Genomic DNA, 20369 nt, shown 5'->3' with positions numbered 1-20369 from the left:
GTTTCTTACGTGTTCGTTTGCCTCTAGTTATATTGTCGCAACGCGATATATGAGTCGTACCTTACCCTGTTTATATGTTTCTAGTTGGTTAACTCCCAACATGGAAGATAAGAGAAGTCGGACCAAGAAAGCTAACCGAGAACGCGGTTCTAGGCGAGGTCGTGAGGGTGAACAAGCACAGGAAATGGTGCCAGAATCGAGAGAGGAGAGGGAGGCAGCGGTGGAGCAGCAACCTGAAACCCAGACTGCCGGGGGAGATCAGGTGGCCACTGCCATCTAACAGATGACTAAAATTTTGGCTCGGTTAGTGGAGCAACAGGGTCAAGCCCCTGTAAATCAACCTAGGGACCCCGATTTGGGGCAGGATAGAGCCTTGGAGAGATTCCAGAAGTTCTCTCCACCCAAATTCTTAGGAGGGCCAGACCCGTATGAGGCTGAGAAATGGCTGGAGGCCATGATAAATATTTTTACTGCCCTGAACTATACAGAGGAGAGGCAGGTTCAATTTGTTGTGTTCCAGTTTGAGGGGCCAGCTAGGGCCTGGTGGAATGTAGTAAGGGCTAAATGGGAGAGAGAAGGAACTGCTTGGACTTGGCTAAATTTTGTACGAGATTTTAACGAGAAATATCTTCCTTCTATCGTCCAAGAGAAGCGAGAGGACGATTTCATTAAACTTCGTCAAGGAATGACGAGTGTAACTGAGTATGAGACTCAGTTTACGAAATTGTCAAAATTTGCCCCTGAGCTGATTGCTACGGAACCAAGGAAAGTGCGGAGATTTGTGCAAGGGTTAAATGTGGAATTACAAGAAGCCTTAGCGGCAGCTCAGATCAATACGTTTACGGAGGTCTTGGAAAAGGCCCAAAGGATAGAAACTGCTAGGACACACGTGAGGAATTTCCACGCCAAACGAAAAGGGGGATCTAGTGGAGCCCAAGGGTCTGTGCGGAGTGATCAAAACGCACCACCTGCCAAGTCTGGTCATGGGGCTGGAGGTGGACGGTTTTCGAGTGCGTCTAGGGGAGGCGCTCCGCGAGGAGGTACTCAGAGGGGAAGTGCCCAGAGGGGAGGTCAAGGTGGTAGAGGACAAGGTACAGGAATTCCGCAGGGTGGTCAGACCTCTACTTCCCGAGTGACGTGTGGGTATTGTGGGAAACCGAACCATACTGAAGATGAATGTTGGAGAAAGGCTCGGAAGTGCCTAAGGTGTGGAAGTACGGAGCACCAGATAGTCAACTGTCCGTTGATCAGTGATACCCAGTCGACTGCCAGGTCAAACCCAAAGCCGACCAATGCTGGAGGGGCTAGGTCGAGGGTTCCGGCTAGAGTATATTCACTGGACCAACAATCCGTGCCTGGACCAACAGAGGTGGTAGAAGGTACGATCCCTGTTTTTCACCAGTTAGCCAGAATTTTGATAGACCCCGGTGCTACTCACTCTTTTGTTGATCCTGCATTTATGCTTGGAATTGATTTGAAAGTTGAAAAGTTACCTTATGACTTAGAGGTAAGAACACCTACGGGTAATCAAATCTTGCTGGCAAATGAGGTGTATAAGAATTGTGATATTTGGGTTGGTGAACGAAAATTGGTAGTGGATCTCATTAGTCTAGCCATTAAAGGGTACGATGTTATCCTAGGTATGGATTGGCTAGCCCATTATCATGCTCGGGTAGATTGTAAGATGAAAGTGGTTGAATTTTGTATACCGGGAGAGGCAACTCTAAAGCTTGATGTGAGGGGTATGATAGCCTCTTCTGCACTTATTTCGGGTATAAGGGCTAGGAAATTGCTTAGTTGTGGGGCACGTGGTTACCTAGCTTTTCTAATTAACACTCCAGGAGAAAAGATTAAGTTGGAAGACATGCCAGTAATCAGTGAATTCTCGGATGTATTTCCGGAAGAGTTGGAGTCTCTGCCGCCCGAAAGGGAGATTGAATTTAAGGTTGATTTAGTACCCGGAACCACTCCCATCTCTAAAACTCCTTATCGTATGGCACCTGCTGAGCTTAAGGAGTTGAAGGTGCAATTGCAGGACTTGCTAGAACGAGGGTTTATTCATGAGAGCGAGTCCCCGTGGGGAGCTCCAGTGTTATTTGTTAAGAAGAAGGACGGGAGTTTAAGGTTGTGCATTGACTACCGAGGATTGAATGCAGTAACCATTAAGAATAAATATCCTTTGCCCCACATCGATGAGTTGTTTGATCAGTTACAAGGGGCTGTAGTGTTTTCTAAGTTGGATCTGCGACAAGGGTACTATCAGTTGAAAATTAGAAAGGAGGATGTGCCAAAAACGGCATTCAACACTCGATATGGGCATTTTGAGTTCGCAGTGATGCCTTTTGGTTTAACCAATGCCCCAGCGGCATTCATGGATCTGATGCATCGAGTGTTCAAACCTTATTTGGATAGGTTTGTAGTGGTGTTCATTGATGATATCTTAGTGTATTCAAGGTCAAGGGAGGAGCATGAACAACATTTGCGGATAGTACTACAAACCCTAAGAGAGCACCAACTGTTCGCTAAGTTCAGTAAGTGTGAATTTTGGTTGGAAAGTGTGGCGTTTCTAGGTCACATAATTTCAAAAGATGGCCTTGCTGTAGACCCGGCGAAGGTGGAAGCTGTGGCTAAATGGAAGCGGCCAGAAAATCCTACAGAGGTTCGAAGTTTTCTAGGCTTAGTAGGGTACTACCGCAGATTTATAAAGAATTTCTCGAGAATTGCAGGACCCTTGACTAACTTGACTAAGAAACAGGGAAAGTATATTTGGGATGTTAAGTGTGAAAGTAGTTTCCAAGAGCTTAAGAAACAATTAACTGTGGCTCCAGTTTTAGCTTTGCCCAGTGGGAGTGATAGTTATACGGTTTATACCGATGCATCGAAAGAAGGGCTAGGATGTGTGTTGATGCAGAATAGGAATGTGATTGCTTATGCATCTCGAAAATTAAAACCTCATGAGCAGAATTATCCGACCCATCATTTGGAGCTTGCAGCGGTAGTATTCGCTTTGAAGAAATGGCGACATTATCTTTATGGTGTAACTTTCGAGGTTTTACGGATCATAAGAGCCTTAAGTATCTATTTTCTCAGAAAGAGTTAAATCTAAGACAACGTCGGTGGGTAGAGTTCTTAGAGGATTATGACTGTACAATTAACTACCATCCTGGAAAGGCCAACGTTGTAGCAGATGCTTTAAGCCGGAAAACTCAACTAGCAAGTTCCTTAGTGAGAGAGTGGAGCCTGTTGGAGGATGTCTGTGAGTGGAAACCTCATTTGAAACCGAAGAGGGTTATTTTTGGAAATATTGAGGTGAAGTCGGCATTGATGGAACGAATCAAAGAGGGCCAAGTAAAGGACCCAATGGTACAAAAGTGGGTAGAAAAGGTGGAAAAAGGGGAGTTACCCAATTTCAATCTAAGTCCTGATAGAATCTTAAAGTTTCGAATTCGTGTCGTGGTACCTAGGGATGAGGAATTGAAAAGGGAGATTTTGGAGGAATCACATTGCTCTAGGTATACGGTGCACCCAGGGAATAATAAGATGTACCGAGATCTTAGAAGTCTGTATTGGTGGGAGAATATGAAGGCGGAGATTGCCTAGTTTGTGCAAAAATGTCTTACGTGCCAACAAGTAAAAGCTGAGCATCAAAAGCCGTCAGGTTTGTTACAGCCTTTAGAAATCCCTAAATGGAAATGGGAGAACATAACGATGGATTTTGTGTCAGGATTGCCACGAACACAAAAGGGGCATGATGCAATTTGGGTAATAGTGGATAGATTAACTAAGACTGCACATTTTCTGCCAGTGAATATGAAATATCCTTTGGAGAAACTTGCCAAACTTTATATGGATGAGGTAGTAAGACTACATGGGGTACCAGTGAGTATTGTATCGGATAGAAACCCCAGGTTTGTATCCCGATTTTGGCAGAAATTACAAGAGGCTTTAGGGACTAAGTTGAGCTATAGTACAGCGTATCATCCGCAAACTGATGGACAATCTGAGAGAACCATCCAAACTCTTGAGGATATGCTGAGAGCCTGTATTGTGGATTTTAGAGGAAGTTGGAGCCAATACTTAACTTTGGTTGAGTTCGCGTATAACAATAGTTATCATTCCTCTATTCAAATGGCTCCATATGAAGCATTGTATGGACGTAGATGTCGATCTCCAATCCATTGGGAGGAAGTAGGAGAGAGAAAAATTATAGATCCGACCACAATACCATGGGTTGAGGAAGCGTATGAGAAAGTAAAAGTGATTCGCCAGAGGCTTCAAACAGCCCAAAACCGTCAGAAAAGCTATGCCGATCATAGGAGAAAAGACTTGGAGTTTGAAATAGGGGATAAGGTGTTTCTTCGGATTACACCATTAAAAGGAAAGATCAGAGCAGGAAAAGGGAAAAAGTTGCAACCACGATATATAGGACCTTTCAATGTACTTCAGCGAATAGGAAAAGTGGCTTATCGACTTGAGCTACCAGCTAGTTTGTCTAGGATCCATGACGTTTTCCATGTTTCTTTGCTTAAGAAATATCATCCGGATCCAACTCACATTTTGCCACCTGAAGATGTTGAACTTGACGAGTCCCTAACCTATGAAGAACGACCTATTCAAATACTGGATCGGAAGGTGAATGACCTGAGAACCAAGCAGATTTCTTTAGTAAAGGTTCTATGGAAGCATCATGAAGTGGAAGAAGCAACTTGGGAGTTAGAAAAGGACATGCAAGAGAAATATCCCGACCTGTTCACGACCAAAGGTATGAATTTCGAGGTCGAAATTCTTTTAAGGGGGAGAGAGTGTGAGGACTCGCAAATTTCTTGTATTTTTCTCAAAAATACCGTTTTATTTGAAAATTATTATTTATCAAAGCCCACTACCCAATTATTTCACACTAAGTGTAAATAAACCTAGAAAATAGGGTTTTACGCTTCGGTTTCAAGTTTGGAGCAAAATTAGGGTTTTCGCGATTTTTCGCCGGATGAATTTTCGGTACAGAGTGAGGATTAAATTTAGAGATTAAAAGTGACTTTTAAGTGAGAAATAATATGTGACTAGTGGCAATGATATAAGGTTAGTGAATGGGAAGTAAAAACCCTAGTACGTGAGTTTTTAAGAAAAAACGGCGCGAACCGGCGGGTCCCGCGCACTACCGATTGAACGCACCACTTGACCACCATTTTTCTTACCAAACAAGCTTATTGACTTTTGCACAAATTATCTTCTTCATTCTCAGCAAGGTTTACCGAAATTGAGGCTAGAAAATAGCAAGAAAGAAAGAGAAAAAAAGAAAGGTGGTGGTGGCGACACTTGTCGCCACCTTAAGGCTTCTTGACCAAGACTTAGTCTTTCCATTTAACACCAAAAATTCAGCATTTTCCTCTTCATTTGCTGCTGCTGGCCGAGAGGAGCAAGAAAGAAAAACACCAAGGGAAAACACTCCATTTCTTCTTGAATCCAACTACTAAGTGAGGAATCAAACGAAATAAACCGATTAAACTTACCTTTGAGTGTTTAGTTAGTGATTTGTGGTGAGATTTTGGAAAGAGAAAGCTTGGGCTACACTTGGTGAACTCTAATCAAGGTAAGGAAGATGATCTCTCTAAATTTTACTTTCAATCTTGTTAAATTAAGCTTAGTAACTTGATTTTGTGGTGGAATCATGGATGTTATCATGTTTTGGAAGTTTTCCCCTTTTTATATGATGAACTAGGGCTTGAGGAATTTCTGCCCAATTTGATGTATGATGTATATATGTTGAAATTAATTTTATACAAGAGGTTTTGGTAGTGATTGGAGTGAGAAATTGAGGAAGGTTGCATGAAAAATTGGAAATTCCAGAATTCTGGAAAATTGTTCTTCCTTTCTGTCCGGTTTTGTATCTGTATGTTAGAGGCCGAATTGGCCTTAGGTAAAAGAACAAAAGTTGTATAGAATGGTATTTTATAGGTGCCTACAAAATTTCAGCTCAATCGGATCAACGTAGGTCGTGAAAAGTTCAAAATACCCTTACTGTGTTAAGTTTTTCCCCAGCAGTCCGTGTGATCAGTTTGTCCAGTTTATCACGTTTTTTACTAGGATCTGTACTGATTTAGCTTCTTGCCAAAACATGAACGTTGTATTATTCTGACTTAGCTTTCAAATGCCTCTAAGAACACCTGAATTGGACTTTTGTTGCCTGAGATATGTCCATTACAGTGTAATACGGTTAAGTAGCCGACAAATTGGATTTTGGTTCTGTAATTTGAGGATTTGACTAAGTTACATTAGGAACTCGACTAAGTGACCTTCATGAACATTGTAGCCCTGTGTCTAAGCTTCGAAACGGAATAGGTTACGCCTCAATCCGATAAGCGTAGCTTTGGATATGTTATTTCCGCATCCATACGTCGAATCTGTCTTTTGCTGAATTGAATTTCTGCACTTGTTATGATTGTGATTCTTGTTTTTATGATATTGTGAGCCTATGGAACGGCTTTTGACTTGAATTTCTGATATGTGTGATGTTGGGTTTTGGTTGAGGAAAAATAATGAAGCCTAAATGGCTGGAAAATTAGGTAAACACAAAGGGCATGCTGCCCGAATTTTTACTCGAGGACTAGAAAACTATATTAGCGACTTGAGTAAAGGTTAAGTGATTATCACTTGAACTAGCGAGGACCTTTGCCACTTTGTTTTTCGAGGGTTATACGTTAAGACTTGGCCGAACTTGTACCCTTGAGGAAAAGACATAATGGCCAATGTAAACTTGTATTTCCTTGCACTTTCAACTCAAGTGTTATTTCCAAGCATCTATGCTACAAAACCTTACGATTTGAAAAGCGAGCAAGTGTTTCACGAGTGTCTTTCAAATGAATTTCAATTGGTCGATTCTTAATGAACGGGACGTTTAAGTTTCGAATCCTACTCGTGTTTCAAAGTTCTCAAACTGAATTGTTATCGCAGATCTGGACTCCAAGCCTGGAGTGTAATTGAACGTGAATACTTGAGGCACTATCTTTTGGTGAGTGCTTCCAAATATCCGATTGTACTTGATACATGTGTTCCTTACTTGACTTGTGTGATTACATGAAAATGAATGATAGGGCAAGGGTGTACCGCACTTGCCCTAATATGACTTGTTCTTGCTAGTAATTATACTTGACTTGCTTTACATGTACTTGAGATATGTCTTGCCTGGAATTCCAGAAACCCTGTGGCTAGTTAATTGAGTCGAGCCGGCAAGGGCCTGGTCGATTAGATAACGAACCCTGGGTCACTAGTTAAGTCGAGTGGAGTGTTATCTCCTCGGCGATCCGGTATACTCGAGTATTACCACCAATGTTTCGTGTGGCGTGCGGGCCCGGAATAGGGGGTTGATCGGTGAATGGGGATTGGCGTGTAGTGAAGTTTTATTTTGGACTTGTTATTACTTGAAAGTTGACACTCCGTCAACTACCCATTGATCAAGCTGGAATGGAGCCGAGATATGATTACCGTATCCTTATATATGACTGCAAACTTGATATTACTTGGCTAGTTGAAGTACTATTTCCCTGATTTGACTTGTTTGCTCGCTATTTCACTATTACTATGTTATTCCTTGCTTTGTTGGCCAATTTGATATTTGGAACTTCACTGAGATTCGGCTCACCCTATTAGTTTTGTTTTCCTTACAGGGGTACGAGCGAAGCGTGAGAAGTATAAAGGCTAGCGTAGTCTAGTTACTTTAGACTTTGTTTTGAATTTTGGTCCTGTACTCGCGCTATTCCTCGAATGGAACCTTTTGTACTTGGACTGTATACGTTTTGAACTAGTTTGAGTATATCGAGACTTTGTACCTTGATTTCTATCAATGTAAATTATAAGCTTGAATTGGGAACGTTATTTAGAGTTCATGGTTGTGTGCACGTGATTCGAGTGAGTGAGTCCGGCGAGAGCTGGGCAGGCGGTCCGCCGAACCCTCTGGTACGCCTTAGGGGGAGGTGGGGTCGTCACAGCCGGCCCTCTCTTGCTCTCTTTCTCTCTCTCTTACTCCAAGCACAAGGAAGAAAACACTTCAATCTTGTTCCAAATCACCAAAACCAACCATCCAACCTTGATTTTGCTCCATAAAACCACTTAAGGAAGTGTTGGTGAGTTGTTGTGTGAAGTTTTTTGGAAAGTTAAGGTGACCAATAGCTCTCTCTCTCTTGTTTCTAAGGTAAGTTGTGAAGAACCACCCTCCTCCTTTAATTGATACTTAAATCATGTTTAGTGGTAGTATGAGATGCAAGTTTATGGATTATTTCTTGATTTGTGGTTGAAATGATGAAGTTTTATTATTTTTGGGGATTTTTCTGTTTTAATATAAGCATGATTGTGTGGCTATCTATGATGATTAGAAATGGTATATAATGACCCTAGGAGCTGGACAAAGTGATTAATTGCAACCAATTTCTGGTTTGGAAGAAATTTCAGAAAATTAGGGTTCTTGAGGGAGCATTCTGCCCGAATTTTTAGGTCCTAGTTAGAGGCCGAATTGGCCTTGGTTTAAAACATGAAAGTTGTAGGCAATGACATTTTAGAGGTGCCTACAAAATTTCAGGTCAATCCTAGTAGTGTAGAATGAGATAAGTTGAAATTACTATTGCTGTTCTGGTTTTACCCGAATGTAAGAACTGCGCCTGTAATTGATTGTTTTGGATGGAATTGCTTCCGAATTGGTCGTTGAGGCCTTATGATGAAATTTATCCCTGTTTCTTAGCTTTCAGTTGGTTTTGGAAGTTCTGGATTTGGACTTGGAGAGCCTGAGTTATGATGTTTCCGCTAGAATGCATTTTGGTGAATCTGTTTTACGTTTTTGATGTAGTATCTTGCATTTTTGACCTGTTTGTACTCAAAACTGGGTTGAGTGACCTTCTGTGATGTTGTAGCCCTGTCTTTTAGCTTCGACTCTTGCACCCTAATCCGATAATCGTAGTGAAATTGGTGCCATTACCGCAAAATGAGGACAAAAACTATTTTTTTCAGGGCCAAAGCTAATTGCATTTCTGAATTTTCTGGTTTCCTTTAATGTTTGTATATGCTTATGGAACCCTATTGGGGTCATGTTTGGCCTTGGTTTATGACTCGTTATCGAGTCTCATTGTAATTGTTTGCATGTTTTAGGACGTGACGGTGGTGCACAACATTCTTTTGACGGAAGTGCATGAAACCACATTTGCTAGCTTGGTGAGTACTACTCACTTGTATGTTACTATATGGCTTTGAATGTAAATTGCTTGAAGTGAATTGAATGTGACTCGATTGAAGTGAAAGTGTACTTTATCACTCTCACTTATATGCCTTATATCATTGTTGTCATGTTATTGGAATGTTACATGAAATGAAATGAAAGTGAATTGATTGGACGAGTATCCAACGACTACAAATGTTATCATTGAGCTCAACCCCATTGGTAGTTGATTGAATCGAGCCGGCGAGGGCTTGGTCGTGCCAATTAATGAACCTTGGGTAAAGTTATATGGAATCTTGTAGTATGCGAGACTCTCGATTCCGGTATACTCGAGTAATACCAAAGTGCAAGTGTTTGGATTTCGGGCCCGGTAGGGGTATGTTAGGTGGAAGGAGTGGGAGTAAAGTGGAGTCTACGGTTGGTTACTTTTGAACATTGACGGAGAGTCAATGACGTCCGATCAAGAAATGCAAACGAGGAAAGGGCTCTTGAGAGCCATCTGTATCCTTTTATCACCATATTTGACGTGTACCTTTGCTTATTTTACCATATTGAATGAAAGCTTGATGCTTTTTTTTTTTTTTTTTTTTTTTGGCAAACCCCGTATACGGGGAGGGGAAGCCACCCAAATATTATTTCAAACAAGAACTACCAATCCTCGAGAGGAAATACATCCCCTAACTTTTAAAGTTGGAACCAGAAAAACAAAGAAGCACTAATCCTCTTCTATTACCCAACGCAGACCCGGCACTCCGCGTGAGTCAAGATTAATCGAAGCCCGAACTAACGGCGGAAGTTGATGAACCTGATCATACACCCGGGTGCCACCCGCCCCAACAGCTGCTAGCCTATCCGCAGATGAATTAGCCACCCTGAAAACATGTGAAATAGATGCCGAAAACCCATCCAGTAGGTCTCTAATTTTCCGCAAAACATTACATAAAGGCCACTTCGCAATTACCCCCGATGCAACCAGCTGGACCAAAGTTTTGGAATCCACCTCAATCAACGATGGACAGATCCCCCGTTGAGCACACACCTGCAAACCAAACAGCAAGGCCAAACTTTCTGCCTCCAATACATCTTGCTCACCAAATTCCTTGTAAAAAGCAAATATCAACCTTCCCTGACTATCACGCAGCAGACCACCACCCGAGGCCCTACCACGATTCACGCTGGCGTCTGAGTTAAGCTTAAAGACCCCGAGTGGAGGTTTCGCCCAGGCAATCGCACACGGGACCCTCCTCCTTGGAGAGGCCTTAATGAATTTTAGCAAGTCACAATCCGCATCCCCTTTAAAATGCGCACGACAAAACTTCCCTGCCCTCCCAAGCTGATCCAAAAAACAGTCCACCTCGCGAAGTATTTTGTCTACCCCCCATCGCATGCCCTGAAAGCGCTCCTGATTCCTGGCCAACCAAATGAACCAGCATACTATAATTGGCAAGACCGCCCGGATGTGATCCTTCGCTGATGTAGGTGCAGTAATGTGCCAAGAGAGAAAAACCGACGCCATACGCGAACAATTACGCAACTGAAACCCAAACCGGCCAGACACCCTCCGCCATACTTCCGAAGCAACCGGCCCAGTCAAAAAGACATGCAACAGAGCCTCCTCCTCCAGGTAGCAACACCCACACCGAGAGGGCAAAATCAAACCCCGACCACGCAAAGTCACATCTAAAGGAAGGAAATTACGTACCAGCCTCCATGCAAAAAAGGACATTTTTGCCGGCAATATAGAAGGCCAGAGTAGGGAATCAACCACCGATCGATGCCTTCTTTGCCGAAGCACATCCCAAGCCGACTTAACCGTGAAACCTCCCGTTGGGGAAGGCGCCCAAACCATCATATCCTTTCGATCTAAATCATGAGGCACATCTTTGATCGCCTGTATGACAACCCCTGGAACCTACTGAGCCAGACGCGTTTCATCCCATCCATCCCTAGTAATAAATTCCGAGACAAGAAAATGAGGCTTCAGGGAACGATCCACCACCGTCTCTAAAGGCTCATGGAAAACCCACCTATCCTTCCAAAAATCCACACGGCCTTCCCCTAAAGACCACCTAATGTTCTGCTCCGCCATATGACGAATGGCCACCAGACGCCTCCAGGTACCTGTTGCCCGCTCTACCGATGCTTCCGCTGGATGGACTCCTTTTATGTACTTGACGTGCATGAATTTAGCCCAAATCGACTCTCCAAGCCTAAAATGCCACCAAAGTTTAACCGCAAAAGCCCGGGCCATGTCCTTGGAGGACCGAAAACCCAGCCCCCCTTCATCAATTGGAAAGCACAACTTGTCCCAGGAGGACCAATGAATGCGCCTCTCCCCCTTATTATCAATTGGAAAGCTTGATGCTTATATACACTTGGTTGCGTAAGTGATAGTATCTCACTGGGCAATTAGCTCACACCGTTCCTTTTGTTTTCCTTATAGGAATATGACTCTTTTTGGAATGAATCTTGATAGATGGTTGCCGAATGAACTAGATGTACATCTCTTTTGTATTGTATATGAAGAGAAACCCTAAATGTATCTTTAGGGCCGTTTTCACTTTCAATTTGGCAAACCGTGTATATATTAACTTTTGAAAACTTTTGTATGTCACTTTGGATTGTAATTGCTAACGTTCAAGATGTGAATGTTTGTTTGATATTTGGTTGCGTTCCGACGGGTCGGTTACTATTCATGGCCGACTTCGAATTTCATTTTTTTTTATTTTGGGTTATTTTGCCATTTTGAATCGTTTACGCGCGTTTGTAAGTTCCGGAACGCGATAGACCGTTCTAAGCTGCACCGTTAGTCCTGGCGAGAGCTGGGCAGGCAGTCCGCTAACCCCTTTGGTTCGCCTTAGGGGAAAGTGGGGCTGTCACACCCACCTCCCCCTAAGGCGAACCAAAGGGTTCGGTGGGCCGCCTGCCCAGCTCTCGCCGGGACTCAGTCAGTCACTACAGTCCTCAAATGAATTACAATATAAATCTCAAATATACATCCACGTCTCCAATAATTACATATCAAAAGCGAAGCGGAAATAATTCCCAACTATCCATAAAATGATTCCAAATCCAAACTGTACAAGATATATGCCATCCAGTCACGTGAATAAGTACTACAAGTCCTTCCTTCGCCTCGAGCCCTGTGGAGGGGAATAAAATATTTTTGGGGTGAGCTAGAAGCTCAGCGAGTAACCAGGAAAAGCAGTCACCGAATATATTTCACAATAATGCATTTCCATGATGTCATGATTCCAAGATCAAATGTACGTTTATTGCTCTCGTGAGCCAGTGAAATCATTGCACTTGAACACCCAACGCTCAAATAGATCATTTAACATTAACAGTGAGAGGGAGCCCCTTTTTGAGCTCCAGATAACATGAACATGAACCATAAACAGGGTGGAGACGTTGGTGTACAGCACAAGACTTTTTCAGAACTCATTGAAGCCAAAATCATATCATGAATTCACATGCAAGCACGCATGAGATGCAGTCGAGTAAATAATGCAAGAAATAGTTCATAAGTAGCTTTGGAAACAGTTTGGGGTCACTCACCTCCACGGCTCAGAAACCATCCATCATATATCATTTCCTTGCTCAAATCCAAGTCGTAGATCACAAACTCAATGCAAACAAGTCCTTTCAAAGTTCGGACAGCACTTCCCCTTGTCTTTCTTTACTTTTCCAGCCATCAAGGCTTCATTATTTTTCTCATTCAAACCCAAAGGTACACACACAACAACAAGTTCATTCAATAGCCATTCAGCAAGCTCCCAGTAGTACAAGTACAGGTCAAGCTAGGGAAAAGTCCGGAAATGAAAGTTAAGCTCAAAACCAGAAAAATAGTTTTGACATCATTTTGCGGTAATGGCACCAAGGGCACTAAGATTATCGGATGGAGGTGAAAGATACACCGTTTCGAAGCTATGAGATAGGGATACAATATTACAGAAGGTCACTCAACCCAGTTTCGAGTGTAACCAGGTCAAAAATGCAAGATACTACACCAGAATCATAAAAACAGATTGACAGAACGCATTCTAGCGGAAACATCATAAATCAGGCTATCCAAGTCCAAATCCAGAAATTCCAAAACCAGCTGAAAGCTAAGAAACAGGGATACATTTCATCAGAAGGCCTCAACAACCAATTCGGAAGCATTCCTAACCAAAATAACCAATTACAGAAGCAATTCCCAAATTCGGGTAAAACCAGAACAGCAAAGGTAATTTCGACTTTTCTCAGGCTACGCTACTCCGATTGACCTGAAATTTTGTAGGCTCTAAAATATCATTCCCTACAACTTTCATGTTTTAACCCAAGGCCAATTCGGCCTCTAACTATGAGCTCCAAAACCGGGCAGAATGTAATTCATTAGAACCCTAACTTTTTCTTCCAAAACAGAAATTTCTTGCAATTAACCACTTTTTCCACCTTCTAGCTTCCTTAAATATCATTTCCAATCATCATACATGACCACATAATCATATCCATATGAAAACAGAAAAATCCCCAATACTTATAAAACTTCACCAATTCAACCAAAATCAAGATATAATCCATAAAAGTGCATCTTATACCACCACCAATCATGAATTGAACATCATTAGAGGAAGGAGAGGGGTCCTTCACAACTCACCTTAGCAATACAAGAGATAGAGCAACTAGTCACCTTAGCTTTCCAAACAACTCCACAAAACACCTCAAGACCACTTAGCAAAGAGATTTTATGGAATGATTTGGAGTTTTATTGGTTGGATTTGAAGATTGAGCAAGAAATAGAAGGAAGAAATTGATAGCTTTTCTTTCTTTTGCTCTCCAATAAATTCGGCCAAGAGAGGAGAAATAAGAGGATGTTTTGGCCAATTTTTTTTGGTATTTATTTGGTAAAGGTAAAGGTAAAGTTAAATGGTCAAAGTCAAGAGTGAATTAGATGGTGACACTTGTCACCTTTAGGTTTAAAACTTATCTTTTTGTCTCTCCAATACAAATATCTTAACACCTTGTAAAATAATATCACTTAATACAAAATTTCAACAAGTTGTCAAAAATATAATGCATTTACCGCACTAGTGGGTCCCACATCCAAAATACGCTCTAAATTTCTCAAACACTAACCGATACTAGAAAAATCATTTTAAAACTATCTTTGCTCATAAACTTTATCTGGGGAATTTTTCTAATAAAGAAAATGTAGAAAAAGCGGGCGATTAAATAAAATAAACCCCAGAAAATTAGAAAATTTTCGGGTTCTCACACTCATTCTTTCGGGGCGTCACAAACTCCCCTCCTTAAAAGAATGTCGTCCTCGACATTCCATCTTGTACCAATCAAGTCGAGACATCCCGCAAGAATCACTAATATTTCAGACCAAACTCACAGTCCGGCATCCTAAACTTCAAGCCTAGGATACACTACAAGAATCTGAAGCCTAAGCTCTGATACCACCTGTGACAGCACCACCTCCCCCTAAGGCGAACCAAAGGGTTCGGCGGGCCGCCTGCCCAGCTCTCGCCGGGACTCAGTCAGTCACTACAGTCCTCAAATGAATTACAATATAAATCTCAAATATACATCCACGTCGCCAATAATTACATATCAAAAACGAAGCGGAAATAATTTCCAACTATCCATAAAATGATTCCAAATCCAAACTGTACAAGATATATGCCATCCAATCACGTGAATAAGTACTACAAGTCCTTCCTTCGCCACGAGCCCTGTGGAGGGGAATAAAATATTTTTGGGGTGAGCTAGAAGCTCAGCGAGTAACCAGGAAAAGCAGTCACCGAATATATTTCACAATAATGCATTTCCATGATGTCATGATTCCAAGATCAAATGTACGTTTATTGCTCTCGTGAGCCAGTGAAATCATTGCACTTGAACACCCAACGCTCAAATAGATCATTTAACATTAACAGTGAGAGGGAGCCCCTTTTTGAGCTCCAGATAACATGAACATGAACTATAAACAGGGTGGAGACGTTGGTGTACAGCACAAGACTTTTCCAGAACTCATTGAAGCCAAAATCATATCATGAATTCACATGCAAGCACGCATGAGATGCAGTCGAGTAAATAATGCAAGAAATAGTTCATAAGTAGCTTTGGAAACAGTTTGGGGTCACTCACCTCCACGGCTCAGAAACCATCCATCATATATCATTTCCTTGCTCAAATCCAAGTCGTAGATCACAAACTCAATGCAAACAAGTCCTTTCAAAGTTCGGACAGCACTTCCCCTTGTCTTTCTTTACTTTTCCAGCCATCAAGGCTTCATTATTTTTCTCATTCAAACCCAAAGGTACACACACAACAACAAGTTCATTCAATAGCCATTCAGCAAGCTCCCAGTAGTACAAGTACAGGTCAAGCTAGGGAAAAGTCCGGAAATGAAAGTTAAGCTCAAAACCAGAAAAATAGTTTTGACATCATTTTGCGGTAATGGCACCAAGGGCACTACGATTATCGGATGGAGGTGAAAGATACACCGTTTCGAAGCTATGAGATAGGGATACAATATTACAGAAGGTCACTCAACCCAGTTTCGAGTGTAACCAGGTCAAAAATGCAAGATACTACACCAGAATCATAAAAACAGATTGACAGAACGCATTCTAGCGGAAACATCATAAATCAGGCTATCCAAGTCCAAATCCAGAAATTCCAAAACCAGCTGAAAGCTAAGAAACAGGGATACATTTCATCAGAAGGCCTCAACAACCAATTCGGAAGCATTCCTAACCAAAATAACCAATTACAGAAGCAATTCCCAAATTCGGGTAAAACCAGAACAGCAAAGGTAATTTCGACTTTTCTCAGGCTACGCTACTCCGATTGACCTGAAATTTTGTAGGCTCTAAAATATCATTCCCTACAACTTTCATGTTTTAACCCAAGGCCAATTCGGCCTCTAACTATGAGCTCCAAAACCGGGCAGAATGTAATTCATTAGAACCCTAACTTTTTCTTCCAAAACAGAAATTTCTTGCAATTAACCACTTTTTCCACCTTCTAGCTTCCTTAAATATCATTTCCAATCATCATACATGACCACATAATCATATCCATATGAAAATAGAAAAATCCCCAATACTTATAAAACTTCACCAATTCAACCAAAATCAAGATATAATCCATAAAAGTGCATCTTATACCACCACCAATCATGAATTGAACATCATTAGAGGAAGGAGAGGGGTCCTTCACAACTCACCTTAGCAATACAAGAGATAGAGCAACTAGTCACCTTAGCTTTCCAAACAACTCCACAAAACACCTCAAGACCACTTAGCAAAGAGATTTTATGAAATGATTTGGAGTTTTATTGGTTGGATTTGAAGATTGAGCAAGAAATAGAAGGAAGAAATTGATAGCTTTTCTTTCTTTTGCTCTCCAATAAATTCGGCCAAGAGAGGAGAAATAAGAGGATGATTTGGCCAATTTTTTTTGGTATTTATTTGGTAAAGGTAAAGGTAAAGTTAAATGGTCAAAGTCAAGAGTGAATTAGATGGTGACACTTGTCACCTTTAGGTTTAAAACTTATCTTTTTGTCTCTCCAATACAAATATCTTAACACCTTGTAAAATAATATCACTTAATACAAAATTTCAACAAGTTGTCAAAAATATAATGCATTTACCGCACTAGTGGGTCCCACATCCAAAATACGCTCTAAATTTCTCAAACACTAACCGATACTAGAAAAATCATTTTAAAACTATCTTTGCTCATAAACTTTATCTGGGGAATTTTTCTAATAAAGAAAATGTAGAAAAGGCGGGCGATTAAATAAAATAAACCCCAGAAAATTAGAAAATTTCCGGGTTCTCACACTCATTCTTTCGGGGCGTCACAAACTCCCCTCCTTAAAAGAATGTCGTCCTCGACATTCCATCTTGTACCAATCAAGTCGAGACATCCCGCAAGAATCACTAATATTTCAGACCAAACTCACAGTCCGGCATCCTAAACTTCAAGCCTAGGATACACTACAAGAATCTGAAGCCTAAGCTCTGATACCACCTGTGACAGCACCACCTCCCCCTAAGGCGAACCAAAGGGTTCGGCGGGCCGCCTGCCCAGCTCTCGCCGGGACTCAGTCAGTCACTACAGTCCTCAAATGAATTACAATATAAATCTCAAATATACATCCACGTCGCCAATAATTACATATCAAAAACGAAGCGGAAATAATTTCCAACTATCCATAAAATGATTCCAAATCCAAACTGTACAAGATATATGCCATCCAATCACGTGAATAAGTACTACAAGTCCTTCCTTCGCCACGAGCCCTGTGGAGGGGAATAAAATATTTTTGGGGTGAGCTAGAAGCTCAGCGAGTAACCAGGAAAAGCAGTCACCGAATATATTTTACAATAATGCATTTCCATGATGTCATGATTCCAAGATCAAATGTACGTCTATTGCTCTCGTGAGCCAGTGAAATCATTGCCCTTGAACACCCAACGCTCAAATAGATCATTTAACATTAACAGTGAGAGGGAGCCCCTTTTTGAGCTCCAGATAACATGAACATGAACCATAAACAGGGTGGAGACGTTGGTGTCTAGCACAAGACTTTCCCAGAACTCATTGAAGCCAAAATCATATCATGAATTCACATGCAAGCACGCATGAGATGCAGTCGAGTAAATAATGCAAGAAATAGTTCATAAGTAGCTTTGGAAACAGTTTGGGGTCACTCACCTCCACGGCTCAGAAATCATCCATCATATATCATTGCCTTGCTCAAATCCAAGTCTCAGATCACAAACTCAATGCAAACAAGTCCTTTCAAAGTTCGGACAGCACTTCCCCTTGTCTTTCTTTACTTTTCCAGCCATCAAGGCTTCATTATTTTTCTCATTCAAACCCAAAGGTACACACACAACAAAAAGTTCATTCAATAGCCATTCAGCAAGCTCCCAGTAGTACAAGTACAAGTCAAGCTAGGGAAAAGTCCGGAAATGAAAGTTAAGATCAAAACCAGAAAAACAGTTTTGACATCATTTTGCGGTAATGGCACTAAAGGCACTACGATTTTCGGATTGGGGTGCAAGATACACCGTTTCGAAGCTATGAGATAGGGTTACAATATTACAGAAGGTCACTCAACCCAGTTTCGAGTTTAACCAGGTAAAAAATGCAAGATACTACACCAGAATCTTAAAAAACAGATTCACAGAACGCATTCTACCGAAAAGATCATAAATCAGGCTATCCAAGTCCAAATCCAGAAATTCCAAAACCAGCTGAAAGCTAAGAAACAGGGATACATTTCATCAGAAGGCCTCAACAACCAATTCGGAAGCATTCCTAACCAAAATAACCAATTACAGAAGCAATTCCCAAATTCGGGTAAAACCAGAACAGCAAAGGTAATTTCTACTTTTCTCAGGCTACGCTACTCCGATTGACCTGAAATTTTGTAGGCATGTCTAAAATATCATTCCCTACAATTTTCATGTTTTAACCCAAGGCCAATTCGGCCTCTAAATTTGAGCTCCAAAACCGGGCAGAATGTAATTCATTAGAACCCTAACTTTTCAATTTTCTTCCAAAACAGAAATTTCTTGCAATTAACCACTTTTTCCACCTTCTAGCTTCCTTAAATATCATTTCCAATCATCATACATGACCACATAATCATATCCATATGAAAACAGAAAAATCCCCAATACTTATAAAACTTCACCAATTCAACCAAAATCAAGATATAATCCATAAAAGTGCATCTTATACCACCACCAATCATGAATTGAACATCATTTGAGGAAGGAGAGGGGTCTTTCACAACTCACCTTAGCAATACAAGAGATAGAGCAACTAGTCACCTTAGCTTTCCAAACAACTCCACAAAACACCTCAAGACCACTTAGCAAAGAGATTTTATGGAATGATTTGGAGTTTTATTGGTTGGATTTGAAGATTGAGCAAGAAATAGAAGGAAGAAATTGATAGCTTTTCTTTCTTTTGCTCTCCAATAAATTTAGCCAAGAGAGGAGAAATAAGAGAATGTTTTGGCCAATTTTTTTTGGTATTTATTTGGTAAAGGTAAAGGTAAAGTTAAATGGTCAAAGTCAAGAGTGAATTAGATGGTGACACTTGTCACCTTTAGGTTTAAAACTTATCTTTTTGTCTCTCCAATACAAATATCTTAACACCTTGTAAAATAATATCACTTAATACAAAATTCCAACAAGTTGTCAAAAATATAATGCATTTACCGCACTAGCGGGTCCCACGTCCAAAATACGCTCTTAATTTCTCAAAAACTAACCGATACTAGAAAAATCATTTTAAAACTATCTTTGCTCATAAACTTTATCTGGGGAATTTTTCTAATAAAGAAAATGTAGAAAAGGCGGGCGATTAAACAAAATAAACCCTAGAAAATTAGGAAATTTCCGGGTTCTCACACTCATTCTTTCGGGGCGTCACGTGTACCCTCTTCATCCTTGTCAAGCTTGGTAGATGTGCACACAGGTGTTCCAACTTGCTTTGAATCTTCCATTCCAAACCTTTTGAGTAGCTCCTTGGTATATTTTGCTTGATTAATGAATGTTCCTTCTCGGGTTTTAACCACTTGAAGCCCAAGGAAGAAATTTAACTCTCCCATCATACTCATTTCAAACTCTTTTTGCATAATTGTGAAAAAATCCTTGCACAGGCTCTCATTAGTAGCACCAAATATGATATAATCCACATATATTTGCACAATTAAAAGATCATGTGAATTTTGTTTAGTGAAAAGAGTAGTATCTACAATGTCTCTTTTAAAACCATTTTCAATCAAAAAACCACTTAAGCGTTCATACCAAGCCCTTGGAACTTGTTTTAATCCATACAAAGCTTTTGAGAGTTTAAACATATGATTAGGATAAATTTCATTTTCAAAACCAGGAGGTTGATCAACATATACTTCTTGATCAATAAAGCCATTTAAGAAAGCACTTTTAACATCCATTTGAAATAATTTAAAATTCTTAAAACATGCAAAGGCCAAGAACATCCTAATTGATTCTAACCTAGCTATGGGTGCAAATGTTTCATCAAAATCTATTCCTTCTTCTTGAGCATATCCCTTTGCTACAAGTCTGGCCTTATTCCTTACTACCTCACCTTTGTCATTCATTTTGTTTCTAAAGACCCACTTTGT

General features: G+C 40.8%; 2 protein-coding genes across 2 annotated transcripts; both read left to right on the top strand.

The window, feature by feature from the left end:
• Nucleotides 1-454: 454 nt before the first annotated feature.
• On the top strand, nt 455-3600 carry LOC113720231 (uncharacterized). Its single transcript, XM_072072003.1, has 5 exons — nt 455-702; nt 766-1379; nt 1596-2124; nt 2557-3074; nt 3185-3600. Exons 1-5 carry the CDS (start codon nt 455-457, stop codon nt 3598-3600), a joined length of 2325 nt encoding a protein of 774 aa, XP_071928104.1.
• A 528-nt stretch (nt 3601-4128) lies between these two features.
• On the top strand, nt 4129-5271 carry LOC140021237 (uncharacterized). Its single transcript, XM_072072002.1, has 2 exons — nt 4129-4762; nt 5240-5271. Exons 1-2 carry the CDS (start codon nt 4129-4131, stop codon nt 5269-5271), a joined length of 666 nt encoding a protein of 221 aa, XP_071928103.1.
• The last annotated feature ends 15098 nt before the right edge of the window (nt 5272-20369 follow it).

The sequence above is a fragment of the Coffea arabica genome, chromosome 11e (genome assembly GCF_036785885.1).
Source record: "Coffea arabica cultivar ET-39 chromosome 11e, Coffea Arabica ET-39 HiFi, whole genome shotgun sequence".
In the NCBI taxonomy this organism is placed as follows: Eukaryota; Viridiplantae; Streptophyta; class Magnoliopsida; order Gentianales; family Rubiaceae; genus Coffea; species Coffea arabica.
This window is presented reverse-complemented; position numbering and strand designations above follow the sequence as displayed.

Bases quoted from the DNA above. Each gene is read 5' to 3' on its own strand.
- LOC113720231 (XM_072072003.1), top strand. From the start codon at position 455: ATGATAAATATTTTTACTGCCCTGAACTATACAGAGGAGAGGCAGGTT. The intron at 1,380-1,595 runs GTACGATCCCTG...GAAAATTGGTAG, and splicing joins ACCAACAGAGGTGGTAGAAG to TGGATCTCATTAGTCTAGCC. The intron at 2,125-2,556 runs GTTGTGCATTGA...TTGGTTGGAAAG, and splicing joins AAGAAGGACGGGAGTTTAAG to TGTGGCGTTTCTAGGTCACA.
- LOC140021237 (XM_072072002.1), top strand. From the start codon at position 4,129: ATGGCTCCATATGAAGCATTGTATGGACGTAGATGTCGATCTCCAATC. The intron at 4,763-5,239 runs GTATGAATTTCG...CTTCATTCTCAG, and splicing joins CGACCTGTTCACGACCAAAG to CAAGGTTTACCGAAATTGAG.